The sequence below is a fragment of the Thermobia domestica genome, chromosome 3 (genome assembly GCF_964235325.1).
Source record: "Thermobia domestica chromosome 3, izTheDome1.hap1.1, whole genome shotgun sequence".
Lineage (NCBI taxonomy): Eukaryota > Metazoa > Arthropoda > Insecta > Zygentoma > Lepismatidae > Thermobia > Thermobia domestica.
Window position 1 is genome coordinate 36496869 of NC_137456.1, and position 18433 is coordinate 36515301.

Here is an 18433-nt window from a genome sequence, read left to right on the forward strand (position 1 = left end):
TCTAATTGTGTAAATATCATCATAAACATCAATAAATACTTTGAAATTCTTCTTTTTTCTCTTTGAAAACAAATATTGTATTTCTTATTTTTTCCATTTCCTAATAAATATGTTTTATTATCAATTATATAATTAAATACACATATCATAAAACATATTTTTAAATCATCGAGTTAAAGAATTTCATATTGTTTTTTAAAAAAAAAAGAATCTAAAACTGATTTTGGATTCAATGATGTAATCACATAACTAAATAATAATAATAATAATAATAATAATAATAATAATAATAATAATAATATTGAATTCAAATACTTAATCGGTTATTCTTTCGTAAATTAAACCAAGTATGTGAATTCAATATTATCATGGTAGGACTTTGTTTTTAAAAATTTAATATTGAATATTTTAGTTTCTTTTTATAAAAAATACAAAAGACCTATCATACTTAAGACAGAGTTGTATAACAATAATAATAATAATAATAATAATAATAATAATAATAATAATTTCAAATACTAACTTTTGTTTTAACGTTCATTTCAAGAATTTGTATTCATTATTATTATTATTATTATACATATCACTTGCAGTATACGAGGAAAAATATGTTAGGATTTTTTCTTATCATAAAAAAATTAAGACACTAGTTAAAAATCCTATCATATTGAGGTGCATGAAACGAACACAAAACACACACAAATAAAACATTTCATTTTCACTATATATTTTTATTACATTTATTATTACGTTGCTTAGTATACATAAAAAACAAAACAATTTTCTTCTTCTTTATGAAGAGACGTTCACTTCGTTGATACTCTCCGGAGGTTAAGTTTCGGTTTCCCCCCACCATGGCTGTGTCTGTACACTATCAAATAAATCAGCCATAATTGAATCAATGAGTTTTTGTTTACAAAATACTTTCATTTCCAATTTTAATCTATCACCATCAATGTTCACATCATTGTTCTTATCAAGAGAAACACGAGGAAAACTGATGTTCATACCATTAATTATACTCTGTTCATCTACACAGGTATAGATTCCGGCAAGTCCTCTGCATGTAAGACACTGCGATTGTACATGATTGCGAATAGTATCTGTACACAAAGTCAAAATATTCACGTAGCACAACACTACAAACTTTACTGTTTTTCACAACATGTTCAATACACGGTACTATTTCCAAGAAATAAAGCCAATCACTTGAAGTTAAATACACAGTGTTTTAAGGAGCATGAAGTGTTCCTTTCTGCTCTAATATCACTAATTTTTCACCCATTAGTTTTCGCACCACCAGTTCGTTTCTCCGGCCAAGAGATTTTATAAATGTAATTTCCACTTGAGAATTTAAATAGTCCGTAACAAATGGGGTCAAATATACAAGTTTCTCCCACTCAGCCACATTTAACTCAACTCCAAAAACAAGTACTTTGCCAACACGAATCACTGGTTCAAATATATCACTACCCAGACCAATACAAATTAATTTGGTTTTCATTGAATTAAGCCCATATTCTACATTTAAAAAGTACTATTTCTTGGTGTCCATAGTTGATGCACAATCACTCAAAGACATGTTACTCCAGTAGCTGATCAACACAGAATAACGGCACTATGCATACAGTTGCCTGTGTATGCATGAAGGGTGGGGAGGACGAAGAGGAAAATTCATGTTTCATCTTGTTTGTACATGTCACCATCAGCGTTACCAATGTGTGTATAATTGCACAAAATGTGTGCAATTTTGTCCTGTTTGTGCATTTTGTGTGTAATGCCAATCTGTGTGCATTTTGTGTGTAATTTGGCACAATTAAAAATTTTGATCATTGATGATTTTTACGAAGTTCCTTTCATTCAAATATTCATTATTTCCACCATTTTTTCCCTGAAAATTGCCTTCTAAAAACTACGAGCTCCAACGCCTGACTCCAGGCCAGCGCAATAAAACCACAGAGAAAATAACAAGTTATTTGTTATTATTGTTAATCTCTTGTTATCTTCTCTATAGTATCATAAAACTTATCTTGCTTCCTTGGTACCTCACTTATTGTTTTTCAGAGGCGGGTGTCATGACATCCCCAAGCAAAGACGGTGCTTTGTTCAAGCAAGCAATGTGAATGAATGTTGACCCTCGATGTTGGCCAAAACATGAGGCAGAGGTGGTAAGAAGTCTTGTCTTCTCACCACTTGTGAAGAAAATGCCATTTTGCAAACCGATGAACGGCAGAGTGGCCGATGTCCAATTAAAAACATTAAGTACGTTGAAAGCAACGGCGCAGACTTTCCAAGATTTATGTGGGTACATATCAATGGCGGGTCATATTAGCCTATATGTTTTCAGGGAAGTCTCGATGTTTGATTTATTTACTTTTAGTTAAATATTTTATGAACATTGTCATAAAGGTCTGTGCTGTGAGAAAGTAAAATATATCGGTACTATAATGATAAATTGGGGCTGCCCTAGCTCAGTCGGTAACACGACTGATTTAAACGCAAGAGAAACTGGTTCAAACCCGGGTTCAAGCTAAAAATCTTATGGGTGCGTCGCACCCTTAAGATTATTTATGTGGGTGCCGGAACCCTGGAGCACCCAAGTAGTCGGCGCGCAGGGTGAGGTGACGGTTTTACAACAACAACAATAATAATAATAATAATAATAATAATAATAATAATAATAATAATAATAATAATAATAATAATAATAATAATAATAATAATAATAATAGTAAATCAAACGCTGAATCCTTGAACAATGACTGGTCAATGTACACTCATGTTCAAAATGATAACGGTCGGGTTGTGCGAATATAATTGGATAATAAACTCGAAAGATACAGTACTTCTAGTACTGTTACTATGTGTATAATCGGGAAATGTATATTTGTGCTAAATTTCATAGAAAAATATAAATACGAAAATTAGAATGAGTACATCAAAATGTTGCTAAATGGACAAGAAAAGTTTTTTCGTTATATTGTTCTTATTTACAGATCTTTTGACATGAAATTTACCACATACATGTCTCTGCCGATTATATACATAGTACGTCAAAAGACATAATATACATATACATAGGTAGTTATGTATTGTGTAAAGCTGTGTGCACTGTCTTACAGCTTGTGTGTAAAATTGTGCAATTTGGACGGAAGGTGTGTGTAATTTTGCTTGATGTGTCTGGCAACATTGGTCACCATACACTTACGATGAGTATACCAGTTCAGTAAATTCAAGGTCGTGCATGTTACGTCCAGATACATTAATCTTCATTCCTTTATATGTTAAACAGACATTTCCACTTTGTAAATACGTTAATAATGCACCATTATCTGCTTCCAATTTTTCAGTACAGCGTCCTGGTGAAATCACTCTTTCGCCTCCTTCAAATGTTGCACATGCCTTCCTACCATATATCGTTCTAATTATCTCACAGTTTACAATGCGAAATGGTACGCCAATCTCCTAATCTCGCATTTTTGTAGAGGGTACCATTGATGGCATATTTAGCTTATCTAATAAATTCATTGTCGATGCCATCTTTAATTTGACGTTTCTTCCTTTGCAACATTTGCTAACGGAATGATCTAAACAAACACATACGTTCCGCTTATGCTCTCCTTCGGAGGGGGTGGGGGTTGGGGATTCAAATTACTAGCCAATACACGACAAGAACACGAAAAAGTCATGTCTCATCTTGTTTCTATAACTGGTAAGCGTCCAAGACTAAAAGCATAGCAAAAGCGGGTTCCCGCAACCAAAATTTTCCCACGGGGCTCCTGGTGGTAGCCCTAAAAGGCTATAAGCATAACAACTAAAGGCCTGTTGAAACTTGCCTTCGAATTCTAGGAAAAAGTATCGAATTCTAAGAACGGGAGGGATCAAATTTCAGCCAAAGTGCCTCATATCTACTACGTGTGGTGTAACTGAGAAAATGCAATCTAAATGCTAAGTGTATGTTCTCTGTGAATCTTTTTGTTGATCTTTTAGAAAATTGACTTAAATATCGATTTTGCAAAACTTCCGTTTGATTTATGCCCAAATCGAAACTTGACAGCAGAAATTTTCGGAAAGTGTTACTATTTTCACTCTTAGCTTCTCACTTTAGGTAGTGTATATTTACAAGGAAGGAGGGTGCTCGTGCACCTTTGCACCGTCTTAAATCCGGCCATATATATATAGTTACCTTGAAATATATATATGTATAATAATAATTATAATAATATATAAGAAACTAACAAGTGACCCTGAAGGGGTCCGTTGCAGTATCTGCCTTATACTTTGAATGTTCATTAGTCCGCAATCGCTAATCATTTAAATGTTTATAATATCTCGCGGTTATCCATCTTATGGTCGAATTTATTTCGTATGTCATGTAGCGGTGCAACCTTAGGATTTTATTGAGCGGGGTAATCAATTTAAAATTGTGAGAAAATTTCAGGAAATTCTATAATTGTAAAACGTAAATTTGTAATATACCATCCTATGTTTAAACATCATCCTTAGTCTTGTAATGTGATTCACTTCTGTGTGTATATTAACAACTAATATTATCTTATGCGCATGTTGAATGTAAACAAGGCAGGTTATTGTAACTTGTAGCTATCAAGTATATCCTTTATCCTAAGAACCTAAAATCTTCCCATATAGTCTTCCCATTTCACTTGTCATTTACAAACCTTCGAAATCCAAATAATGTTCCATTTTAGTGATTGTGGTCTTGGTGCAAAGTGATCAGCAACATCTGTAATATCATACCAATTATTCTTCAAACGTTATAACAAACCTCTACGAGTTCATGAAATTTTCATTTTCTTTAAATTGTACTAATATAAATGCAAATGTGTGTGCAATATGGATATAACATGACGATGATTTAAGAGATATTGAGTTTAACGAAATGGCAAACGAAGTAATGAAATGAGTGATTTAGTCACATCGAAGCCAATGACAGAAATTATAGTCTTTCTTCATTTACGATTGGATAAAAATATATAAATAAGTAATGCTGTAAACTGAATGTGTGTTAGTCGTAAATAAATATTAATGGGTGTGTATACTCCAATAAAGACGACTTACCTGCATGGACGCCAAGTAGGTGCAGTATGGACACGTGAAATAAAATGTTATCCGAAACGACATGAGAAGACTTGTTTTACTTTAAAAAAAAAAAAAAAAAAAAAAAAACTCTTAATATACGAGATACAATTTGGTGTCACCAGTATTTAATCTGTATTTTTTCAATATTTTCCTTTTTAACATTAAATTTAGATTGACATAATTTAACGTTCGATGTATAACAATATAATTATATGTATACTTATTTGCATGTAATTAACAATTTTTTGAGTTTATTCTTGATAGATGTAATAAATGTTATCAAACAGTAAGTAGGTGATAGTTTTCTTCAAAGCGGGGTCGCGGTGGCTCAGTGGTAGAGCTTTCACCTCTGGTGCTTGGGGTCCCAGGTTCAATCCCAGCCTCCGCCAAGTTAACTTTGTGATGGACAAACACCGTGCTCGTGGGTTTCCTCGGGGTTCTCCCGTTTCCTCCCACTTTCTTCATTCCACCATTTCATTCATTACTAATCATCACCGTCTCCTTTAGCCTAACCGGCGTAATCGTGGGACGTAAAACTCAAGGATTTTATTTCATTTTTTCTTCAAAGCAAATCTTAACCTACTTACTTATATCAATACATTGTCCTGTATGTCTGTGTGTGAGAATGAGAGATAACTCTAGCTTTAAATGGTAACTTCTAATGTTAATATAGAATAATAACAATTATTATGTATGTGTATTAGTATAACATGTGTATATCGAATTCATAACCGAGGTCATGAAGGATAACTAATTCTTCCTCCTCCTATAGTGAAGGCATATTCACGATGAATCATGTGATTGACAGATGGATCGTGTGAAAATGCATGACACCTGCAGAATGATTAATCCGATAAACAGGACTGTGCAAAATTGCTCGATAAGGAGCACTGGGTGAAACTGCATCATGAGAAACTCCCCGCTACCGTGCAAAAAGTTTCAAATTTTACCATAATCGTATATACACACAAATACTCTTGATCAAGAGAAAATAGTTGAAAAACACCTGCTGTAGATCTCCAAATAAAAATATTAGCAAACAAAGGTTCATATTACAAGTTAAATAGTTTTTTTTGTGTGTGTGTGTGTGTGTGTTTATCTCGAAATGTTGATTTTGTCACATAATCCCTAAAATTGATGTAATGAAATGAAAGATAGGATTTGAAGAATACAGCAGTTCAGTGTACATGAAGTTCTAAGAAACTGACATGGGAGGGCCCCACAACTTGTCGCTAAAATCTGATTGCCACATAGCACATCTAATAGAGCATCATGAGAAATGAACATTAGCAAAATTTAAGGTGCTATGGACCAGAAGGATAGGAGCTAGGGGGCTTCAAAATTTGAGTATCCAAAAAATTATATCAGGGAATTATGTACGTTTAAAGTAAATATTTTGAAAACTGTTAAAGCAATAGAAACAAAAGTTGCACAATATAATAAGAACAAAATGTCCTATCGAAAACCATAAACAGTGTTTTCATATAAGAAACATTGTTGCCAACTCAGCATGAAAATATTTTGTTTGAAATAGCACCATATAGAAATGTACAGACATTTAAAATACACTATTATCACTAAACATAGCAGTGAAGTGTAGTGGTACAGTGTTGCACACTATTGGAGCTACGTGTGCTGAAAATGTACAATAGAGAAGTCTGATATGTGGCAACAAAGGGTAATAAAGGAATGCACTAGAAACAAGTTAGGATTTTGCATTATACTTCGGTAGCTCCGATGAATAAGCAGACAACTCACGATAACAAAATGATACAAGAGAGGAAAGAAACACGTGTTTTCTATTTCTGTAAACTGATTCTCGATTATGTTATCAGTATTTGGAAGAGTAGTTTCTTGGTTTCTGTCTTTCGTGTTAAGTGACATATTCTTTTACTTCCTCTCCTACATACCATATGATTATATTTGTACACTGTAATGTTACCATATTCACATTGGAAATATAATTATTCTATTACTACCTCATTTCGTTTATAGTCGGCCAGGATATCCGTGTTGTCTAGAAGGCTAGACAACCGACATATTAGGCATCGCAGGTTCCAATCCAGCCTCGGACATGTTTTGGTTGTACTTTTCACCTTACATTTCATTGTAATATTACTCTTTCACAGGGATTCGGATCCCACTTTACACTCCTATACCTAGGTATAGATTTGAAGTTGACACAGGACGTAAAAATTGCATCACTCAATTTCATTTTTCAAATACATCAATATTTTGTGACACTGCTGACATTTTGCTATGTTATACTATCTGTGTTATGCATTTAAACTAAATCCATACTATAAGACCCAGATTCCTTTATTACCACCCGTTGCCACATATCAAACTTCTCCATTGTACATTTTCAGCATACGTAGCTCCAATAGTGTGCAACACTGTACCATTAACTTCACTGTTATGTTTAGTGATAATAGTGCATTTTAAATCTGTGCACATGGTAATATTTCAAACAAAATATTTTTATGTTGAGTTGGCAACACTGTTTCTCCTACGCCAAAACTGTTTATGGTTTTCGATAGGGCATTTTGTTCTCATTATATTGTGCAATTTTTGTTTTGATATCTTTATCGGTTTTCAAGATGTTTACTTTAAACTTACATAATTCCATGATATATTTTTTTGGATATTCAAATTTTGAAGCCCCCTAGCTCCTATCCTTCTGGTCCATAGCACCTTAAATTTTACTAATTTTCATTTCTCATGATGCTCTATCAGATGTGCTATGTGGCAATCAGATTTTAGCGACAACTTGTGGGACCCTCTCGTGTGAGTAAAATTCAAAAGTGGATTTAGACCTGAACCTTATGTACCAGAACCTAGAACTTTAAATTTAAGGGGATTACAACTGTATTGTTTGAAGGTCGAAAACTATGTTATCTGTACCCAAACTTAGCAACGCCTGATATCTTTAGCTGCTCTTGCTATTAAACATAAGTTTATTATAAAGCTACGATCTGCATTAAATATACTAAATAAATCTGCAAACCTGTGAGTCCCGCTTGTTACTCCGAATCACAATTTAGCTTATCATGAGGCTTTACAAATTCTACTCGACAGAAATGTGAATCACAAATTAGTATTGCATATTCAACATGATTCGTTTTTCATAATATTCTTAAATAGAATATATAATAGGAGTATAACATATAATAGTTTACTGAATTTCGAAAGGAAGGGCGCAATATTTTAATTGAGCCTATAGGCGCAGAAATTGGAAATCCGGCCTTAGTGATATGAGTTTCAGACATAATAGTTTTATCTGAGAAATATAGAATGATAACGCTATGATGACATCTCTCTGCCATGTTTCTCTTCTGAAAATAACATATCATAAACTCTTCATAAACTGCTCCTTAGTGGTTTCTATGTTCTAGATCGATATGTTCTATAAATCTGAGTAATGCATTTTGTGTACTTTACAGTTATTCTGAAACCTGTAGAATGTCCACTTCTAGGTCGAATGGTTCCTAAAAGGAAATTTTGTTGATCTCATTATAATCTATCACGTGTTCAAAAACTGAAAGTAAATTTAAATAAACAATTATTATAGCACTTATTTTAGGGGATGAGACAACTGTAAGTTCCCCACCCTTTTATACCTATACATGGTAATGATAACAATAATTGTATATAAAGAGATTTTAAGCATTCACTTAAGCTTATTTCTTTATTTTCAAAGTTTCAGATGCAGCAGAAATCATTATTTCATTATGAAAGCTGTACTATAGTAAGCTGAAAATTTGTTAGAAAGGGGGCCAAGAAATTAGCCTCTAGAAACTATATACATTGAAAGTACCCCTGTCATTCACCCGCTACCACTAACCACTGAAAAAACTGTCCTGGATGCAGGGACGGATACAGAACGGAGTACTGGAGGGGGCGGATAGACTCGAAGGGGGACGTCAGAGCTGGTGGAGGTGAAATATTCGTCTAATGATCTAAAGCCAGGGGCGGATCCATAAACGGACTTCTGGTGGGAAGGTGGGTTGTAATACTGCTACTTAAGAGCTACTTTTAAGAGTTCCAAACTCTGGGATGGGTTTTATTTATATATAAAAGAATAAGGTTTCCTCTTCTGAGGGGGACGATTACATCCCCTGGATCCGCTCCTGCCTGGTGGCTTAACCAGGATGTACGGACTCAAGATTTGAACTCTAAATCTTACGATTAGTAAGTGCAGTGCAAACTGTGTTCCAGATACTATTTGAACGTATTTTCTTCTTAATTAAGATTGAAGGAAATTTTGATAGAACTACTAGTAAGCATTATGTTTAGTACGTAGGATAATAACAAACAGTTTGGCAAACGAACATAACTTTAAATTAAAATTGAACTTCTCTTTCGAATCAATAATAATAATAATAATAATAATAATAATAATAATAATAATAATAATAATAATAATAATAATAATAATAATAATAATAAACCGACTTATTCAGAATATATTTGAAAACTTGGTCCTAACGGCGTCAAACCTCTGGTTCGTGGGGTCCCTGGTTCGATTTCAGCCCGAGCAAAGTAGGCTTTGTTCTGAACACTGTGTGCGTGGGTTTTCTCGGATCCTAGCCTTACCTCCGACTTCCTTTGCTCCAGCATTGTGATCCGTTTCATCCTTCTGTCCTTTAGCCTCGGTGCATAATCATGTTAGGCTAAAAACTAAAATAACGGCGTCAATAGAAACTCGACACTTATCCAATATAACGTCTTGTTTTTGCTTCGTTTTCACCTCGAAATAATTCAGTTAGTACTTTTAGGTTGTGATTTCTTTTTAAAGAAGAGTTGAGTGAATTTATTGTAAAACAGACATTTTATATTGTCAAGTCTTAATTTATGTTTCTTTTTCAGTTGAACTAGTTCAACTATGCTTAGTTTACCATATTTTTAAAAACAACACCATTTTATCTGACCCTGCAACCCTGTGTATCGTAGACATTTCATAATAGCGTGCACCGAAATACCACCCATCCTTTTTCTGGTATTTGCTAGGAATGCAGCAGGTGTCCCTTCTGTTTCGGTTGATGATCATCAGATCAAGAAAGAGGATAACCAATGTAGGAAATGACTCTTGTTTAGAGACGGGCCACGGTGGGTCTGGTGCTTGGGGTCCCGGGTTCGATCCCAGCCCCCGCCAAGTGAACTTTGTGGTGGACAAACACCGTGTGCGTGGGTTTTCTCGGGGTTCTCCCGTTTCCTCCCACTTTCTTCATTCCACCATTTCATTCATTATTCATCATCACCGTCTCCTTTAGCCTAACCGGCATAACCGTGGGACGTAAAACTTAAAGATTTCATTTCATTTAATTTTCTTGTTTAGAGACTTGAGGAAATAGATGGTTGAGCAAATGACCCTATTTCATTTAGAAACACACTGGTTATTTTACCAATGGGGTGTACTGAGCCACCGGAACCCCACTAGCAAGAAATGTAAAGTAACATGTGGAATACTAGTTTCTAAGATACTAACAATAATTTCCATCAAGAAATACTTTATTTATTGTCATTATCTTTGTACATACATGATTTAAATCAATACAAATAAATTGTCGTAAATACAATTTTATTCTTTTACCAGCTTTTTCCATTTGATTTATCATGTTTAAACAATAAAATTGACCACTTTTGTCAGGTTTCAAGTTGCATCATTATTGTTAATATTAAAAGAGGTTACAAGCAATAGTAGCAAAAGAATTGTTAATAGTATAGAACAGTACTTTTATTCAATTATATTTTTCATTTTTGCAAGTAATATAATAGAGTTTAATAAGGAAATTTCCAAATAAATTTTACGTATAAATTAATAATTTTAAAGTATAAAATCAAATATGGAGTGAGATTCTAAATTGTCACGCGTTAACCACTTTAAAGTTTAGAATCTTTATTTGAGATTCTTCCCAGAATGAACCGTCATTTGACAAAGCCAGGAACTCAACAGAACTTTTTTTTAACCAAGTGTCTTTGGCTACACTCACGGCCACTGTTGATTACACTCATGACTGCTCGCAAAAAAAAAAAAAAAAAAAAGCTCTAATCTAGTACTGTCTTACTAACAAGGAGACTTACGGAAGTGTCACTCACCAATTTAAATGAAACTTTGCACACTTGTAGAACATCGAAAAATAATCGACACGTATTTTTTTGTTTCGGCAATGCTGAAGATTTAAGGGTGAAAACCACCCTTTGAATGTTAGAGGTGGTCTCTAAGCATAGACCGAAACAACCACTAAATTTAGAAGAAAACATACTGCCACGGGGATGGATAGGACAGCTGATTCAGAATCTGAAGCCAAAATTACAAACTTCAAAATGGCGGATCCAATATAGTGATTACAATTACAAAATGTCTTCTGGTTTGAAACTCTCTGCACTTAAGCAACAACAATTATAGTAGGCAGGGTTACTACGAGAAGGTTGCAGACCGATTTCAAATCCCTTTCTATTGATTTGAAACCGCTTTATTTTAACGGAATGCTTGGTCGAAATGAGTTTCTGCACCTTTCCCTATTCGCGGTGCTTATTTATAGTGTGTCCCCTTGCCTCTCACTATGTCAGAACTTCACATATCATCAATTGTTATAATTATGAATTTATTGAGAAAACACTTTACAGTAATGATATTTCGTTAAAAAATGTGTGATGCATAAATATTGTTTACACCAGATTCACCTTATTACAGAAATAACTGTGACAAATCACAAAATGCAGCACAACCTTTTTCCAAATAACTGTTTTTCAAACATGTATATCTAATAAGATTTGTAAATCTGGGAGAAGAAAACTGATTAAGAATCAGTGGTTTGGATTTGGACCTAAATTATATTATTACGGAGATGTAAATTTATGTTATAGTCGTAGAGGATAATATCAATAAAATGTCTCAAGAAGTTATAGCACGGCCAAAAGACGAACACATCAAGAGGCTGAATCCTACCAGTTGTTAGTGCCGAATGGTTTGTATTTTGAGGTACTATTTTGTTCGTAAAATAGGTTGAAAAGCTGATTGTGACCAGTCCACGAATCTAATAAAAAAAATGGACTTTGCATTAGAGGCTGGGAGAAATCCTGTTGAAACCATAATCTCACAAACCTTGATGTTAATTTTCCAAAATTTGATGCTTTCAGAAGAATATTTTCAGATTAAAAGAGGTTGTTTCGGACTACAGGGCCAAATGTTCCATTTTTTTCCTGAAAAATAATTAACAACGGTGATAACAGAACACCATTTTTAGAAATTAAAGGCTGTATGATGTAGTTGAATCATAGATTTATTCACTGTGCCACACTTTCTACTGTTTGTGTCTCTGTAAACGCTATAGTGAGAGGTGCAGAGACTCACTTTAATCAAGCATCCCGTTAAAATAAGTACAGAAAGGTCGGCAACCTTCTCGTAGTAAACCCTGCTAACTAATTGTTCTTAGCTACCTGCAGAGAATTTCAAACCATATGACATTTTTGTAATTGTAATCAATATAATGGATCCGCCATTATGAATTTTGTAATTTTGGATTCATATTCGGAATCAGCTGTCCTAGAAAATAACCCAGGCAGTATGTTCTTTTTCTAAATTAAATTGTTGTTTTCGATCTATACTTAGAGACTACCTCTAACATTTAAAGAGCGGATTTTATCCTTAAATCCTCACCATTGCCGAAAGAAAAAAATACGTGTTGATTATTTTTCGATGTTCTACAAGTGTGCAAAGTTCCATTTAAATCGGTGTGCGACACTTCCGTGAGTCTCCTTGTAAGTTGCAGAATCTAAAGAGAAAATCAATAAGATATTAGAAAACTTGAGGAAGGGTTTAGAAGAATATGTGATGAAAATAAACGTTAGAAATACAAAAGCTATGACCGTTGGAAATAAGTGGTCGATGTCTAATATAGAAGTAAGAAGGGAGAAAATGGAACATGTGACTAGTTTTCGATACCTGTGTAGTATTATTAGTGATGATATGAAGTGTGAAAGTGAAATGAAAGCAAGGATAGGAATAACGAAAGAAGCCTGTAGGAGGAAAAACATATATTGAGGGACCTTGAACAGAGTTGATTAAAAAACTCATAAAGTGCTTCATATGGAGTATTGTACTGTCTGGGTCAGAAACATGGCCATTACGCAAAAACGACTGGAAGCTTCCGAAATATAGGTATGGAGAAGAATGGAGAGGATAAACTGGCTCGAGCGGAAAACGAATGAGAGCGTGTTACAAATAGTGTGGGAGAAAAGAAATATTTGTGATATTATTAAGATGAAAAAGAGAAACTGGTTGGGACATTGGCTAAGAAAGAACTGTATCATGAAGGGCGTGCTGGACGATATGGTAGCAGGAAAAAGAGAAAGGGGGAGAAGAAGACTATAATTAACAGACGATATCAAAACAGAGAAATCGTATGTCAGGACGAAGAGGCTAGTAGAAGTCCGTGGAGCATGGAAGATTTCATTTGTAGCAAATAACCTGCCAATAATGGCAGAATACCTATGATGATGAAATGTTTGGCTGTAAGAACTTAGATGCAACATTTACTTTGGTGACTGAATAAATGTGATTCATATGTTCTGGCTCAGAATGAAGATGCTTAGATGAAGCATTTGTTCATCCTCAGATGAAAAAAGATGGTTATTGTTAATGAGAATTAGGTAAGTTGTTTGAGAGAATTCCTATACAAAGTGTATTGAATTGAACTGTTTGCAATAAACCGTGGAGATACTTCGACTCTGATAGATGGTTATTAATAAATATTAATCCGTTGGTGCTATTCATGTATTGGAATGTCGTCACTGGAAGTGCGCTGAATTTGCTGATGAAATTTGATTGTTAGTTTAGTCAGAGCAAAACAGTTTTCAATAAACAGGCTATATCAGACGTGGACTTAAAGCCTGACGGAGAATCCGAACCACCTGAAATTCGAATCCGGGTCTTTCGGAAGGAAAGCGGACACCCTAACCAAATAGCCACGAGAGAGTTCATGATAATATATGAGTGCCTCGGGTTGTCTCATGCACAGAAACCGTCTATACACATTAGGGTGCATCGAAAAAATCAAAAGTTGTTCAATTAAATAGCACTAGGTCTCAAAAGTTGTGTATTGTCTAGTACAACATTCGTGATTTTTTTCATAATTTTTGTACTTCATCTTCATTCCTCGTAAGGGCCTCAAAATTTTGCATTTTTTAAATGAAAACTTGATTTTTTTGAAAATATTGATTTTTTAAAAAAGTCGCCCAATGAAATCGAACTAGGAGTCAAAAGTTGAATAATGACTAGATTGACTATACCATTAATGATTTTTAAAATAATTTGCATCTTTATTCATTGCAAGGGCTTGAAATTTTACAGTTTTTATGGTATATTCTAAAGCATATTCTACAGCATTTACATGGCTCAACAGTGGGTCCACAAAAGTTCTCGGGAACTATAGGAAAAAGTTTACCCAATTGTGAGGATTTACCAGTCGTTAGTTTTCAAGGAATAAAGGAACTTTCGCGGCCATGGAAGAAAAAACGTCAAACCGTAGCACAGATCAAAGATATATGTGGAATATTTGCCAAGCAATATCTGTTGTTGAGTGTTCACCGAATCTTGCATCAAGAAGTCCTGAAAAATTATCCCATGCAAGATGGATCACTACTACTAACGTAGTGCTTACAGTGTACATAAGAACTACTGACTCATCTTCGAACTTGAAGGAGCTCGTTACATTCATCATGAAAGTGTATGCTTTGATGTGGCTTTATATTAAATGTAACCCTACTATCAAGAATGCTCCTGTGAACTTATATCAAACTCTAGCCTTTTCACGGTACTTAAGCAGTGAACTGAAGCTCATTGTAAATAGGACAATTCATTCAATGTTTTCTTCGCGTATCCGGAGAATCTACTGTTATCTATGCTCGCCGATGATCGACAGCATATTTGAGAACTAGTTATGCGTAGAATCCTTGACACAAGCTCAAAAGCTCAAACCAAATACCTCCTGTAGCAAGTTCAATATTCCAGCAATCCACTTTAGTGCTTAGGCTTACATTGACCTAATGAACTGGCAGGAACGCGAAGTAACCTAGTCACCCCTGACGAGACACTTGTCGGAGAAGTATCTACAGAAATGTGTAACAGAAATCTGTCCTTCCGCCTGTTTTCTATTTGCCGTGTCATACCCAAGCAGTAAAGAGGTGCATTAAAACCGTAACCGAAGCTTCGTCTGAAGTGTTTGGTGTCTTAGCTCGAGATGGATTTATCAGAGCAAGAATTTTGGATATGTCAATTATGCCCAAATTCGAAACAAATTTGAATACAAATGAGTGAGTTAAAGAGATAATTTCCAAAGGTAGGGTGGATGGGATGGGAGGATGGGCGGAACTCTATGTGCAGCCACCTCCTCGTACTGAGTTCTGGGTGCTTCTGGGAACTAGCAAAGAGGTGCATATCAAAAATAATTTCAATGCAAAATTATTAAATTGACATAATGTATCTTAATGTTATACTCAATGTATTTTTAAATATTAATATGAAACTGCATTTTCAAACTTGTTGAAGGTAACAAAGATGAAGGATTTTTTTTTTTTTTTTTATTTAGAATAATCGAAATCATACTAGTCACGCACCGGGCTTGAAATCTAATAGGATATTGTTTGACAATTCTTAAAAATCGTTAGCGTATTCAATTAATTTTAAAATTTACTGTATAAATTCAAAAATTTTAAGGCTTCTGCAGGTAATAAGATAAAGCACAAAAATTATTTCAAACTAATGGTAGTGGTAGTGAACACAACTCTTTCTTAAGCAAGTGTGAAATGATTTCGCAGATTTTAAAACTTTTTTTAATATTTTAAGTAGAATTTCAAAATTTACCAGAAAAACTGCAAACTTTCAGGACCTTGCGGGGAATGAAGATGCGTAGTCAATCTAGTCATTATCTAACTTTTAACACCTAGTTTGATTTCATTGGGCAGTTTTTTTTAAATTAATATTTTCAAATAAATTAATATTTTCATAAAAAATTGCAAAATTTTCAGGCCCTTGCGGGGAATGAAGATGAAGTACAAAAATTATGAAAAAATTTACGAAAGTTATACTAGTCAATACACAACTTTTGAGACCTAGTGCTATTTAATTAGACAATTTTTGATTATTTCGATGCACCTTAATACACATATCCTGATCGTCATACAGAGCAAGGTATTGTGGTGGTAACTAAAGACGAATCGATTTGAGGGATATATAGATGAATGTCTGCAGAAATACAGTAAGTATGACATCGATTTGGGTAGATACATTTTTGAAAATTGTGAATGATTCGTAATGTTCAAGTGCAACAGAGAAATATTAGAAAATTTTACCAACTAGGATTGATAATTGAAAAGCGCATGTATTTGTTGTGAATGATATAGTAACTCTATGACGTCGAGAAGTTTGAGAGAATGACGATTGGCTATTTTTTTATATACTGGCGACATCTCAAGTAATCAAGTATTAAGTACATCAGCAGTTCGGCATTCTCACTCTAAGTTCGGGAATAGCGCATCGCGCGCCCATTGAACTAGGCTAAACGCCAATTTGGCTGCCGTGTCTTTTAATGTCACCGATCAGAAACTGCACATGTTTAACTGAGTGATGCATAACGCATCATTTTACAATGCGATCAATTCTCCCACCACATATCCGCGGGGGTCAGAGGTATAGCGTTCACCTCTGTTGCTTGGGGTCTCGGGTTCGATCCCAGTCCCCGCCAAGTGAACTTTGTGATGGACAAACACTGTGTGGATGGGTTTCCTCGGGGTTGTCCCGTTTCCCCCCACTTTATTCGTTCCACCATTTTATTCATTACTCTTCATCACCGTCTCCTTTAGCCTAACCGGCAATAAACGTGGGACGTAAAATTCAAAGATTTCATTTCATTTTCCGCTAGCTTTTAATTCAGGTAGGATACTAAAAGTCTAAATGATGCCAAAACTTTATTTTGTTTGTTTGTCTGCAGTGAACTGAATGAAAGATTATGCGTATGAAATGCACACACAGCAACCATTCTAAAATACCTGTTGGCAAAGAAGTAACCATGAATTAAAATAATTCTTAAGAAGTTCTCGTGGTACCCTGGGTTTCTGCAGAACGCAAATTGAGAAACGCTACTCTAAGTTTAGCAACATGAGAAGATGAAGTTACATGAATGAGTCACCATAGTTTCGAGTATACTTGTTTTACATCTTTTTAAACATACATACAAAAGGTAAAGCTAAGACTACGAGTAAGGTTAAGAAAGTTCGATATTTATTTTATATTCTAACTCTATCTGGTGACTCAATTCGAAGACTTGTCTCCTCAAAGTTAGCTCCTTGGTTGATGAAGACAGCTCTTCCTTCTTCATGCTGGCTGATCTTGGAGGCTCTCCTCGATTGCCGCGAACCTCTGCGTGACCCCTCTGGGTCAGTGTCCCATGGCTGCCGGGAACCAGAGCCGAATATCAAGTAAAATCCGTTGGCAGCAAAATAGACGCCCGCTGCTATCAGGAATACCTTTCGCCACTGAGCTTGAGTTGGCTGTAAAAGCAAAGATTTTTTTAAAAGAAAACATTATTTGAAATAGGAAATAAAGAAGTTCTAGGTTCAGAATTAAACAACAAATCACTTCGGTATTAGACTTTATAAAGATTATTAAATACAGATAATATATTCTTCTACCTTGCATATTATAATTTGTTAATTCGTATAATCATAATAGCCTTGCTCATAACGTTTCCGTTTTCTCTTAAAAGAATGAAGCCGTATCCGGTGAGTTATTTCTCACCCCTTAAACTGACCTGTTTCTTCTTGACAATTATCGGGAAATTAGTTGAAACTTACATGGAGAAAGCAGACTTGGGTAAATGAACTACGAGTCCATTTTTTGCAAGGTGATAGAGCACATTTAAAGTGTTCATATTACAAACTGGGAGAGTGCAACGGCCTAATATACCAGAGAAAAGGCGTCTTAAAGTTTCCGACTCGCAGCTTATATCGTACGTTGCACAAATTTATCAAGTGCCGGCGTGGGAAAATCAGTAGCATGTGTGACTGAACTGCGACGGGTTTCTGGTTCGATTCCCGCTTGAGTCAACTTCTTTTTTGCTTTTTACGTCTTTTTTCAGTGTCTCATGGCTGCCGGGAACCAGAACCGAATATCAAGTAAAATCCGTTGGCAGCAAAATAGACGCCCGCTGCTATCAGGAATACCTTTCGCCACTGAGCTTGAGTTGGCTGTAAAAGCAAAGACTTTTTTAAAAGAAAACATTATTTGAAATAGGAAATAAAGAAGATCTAGGTTCAGAATAAAACAACAAAT

At 34.7% G+C, this 18433-nt stretch overlaps 1 protein-coding gene across 1 annotated transcript in view; it reads right to left on the reverse strand.

Moving 5' to 3' along the window:
• Nucleotides 1-17634: 17634 nt before the first annotated feature.
• Nucleotides 17635-18433, reverse strand: part of LOC145680283 (putative inorganic phosphate cotransporter) — a 112931-nt gene continuing 112132 nt past the window's right edge. The window contains exon 9 of the mRNA XM_081750641.1: nt 17635-18348. Within this exon, the coding sequence (XP_081606767.1) occupies nt 18244-18348 (105 nt within the window). The 3' untranslated portion in view covers nt 17635-18243. The remainder of the gene's footprint in view (nt 18349-18433) is intronic.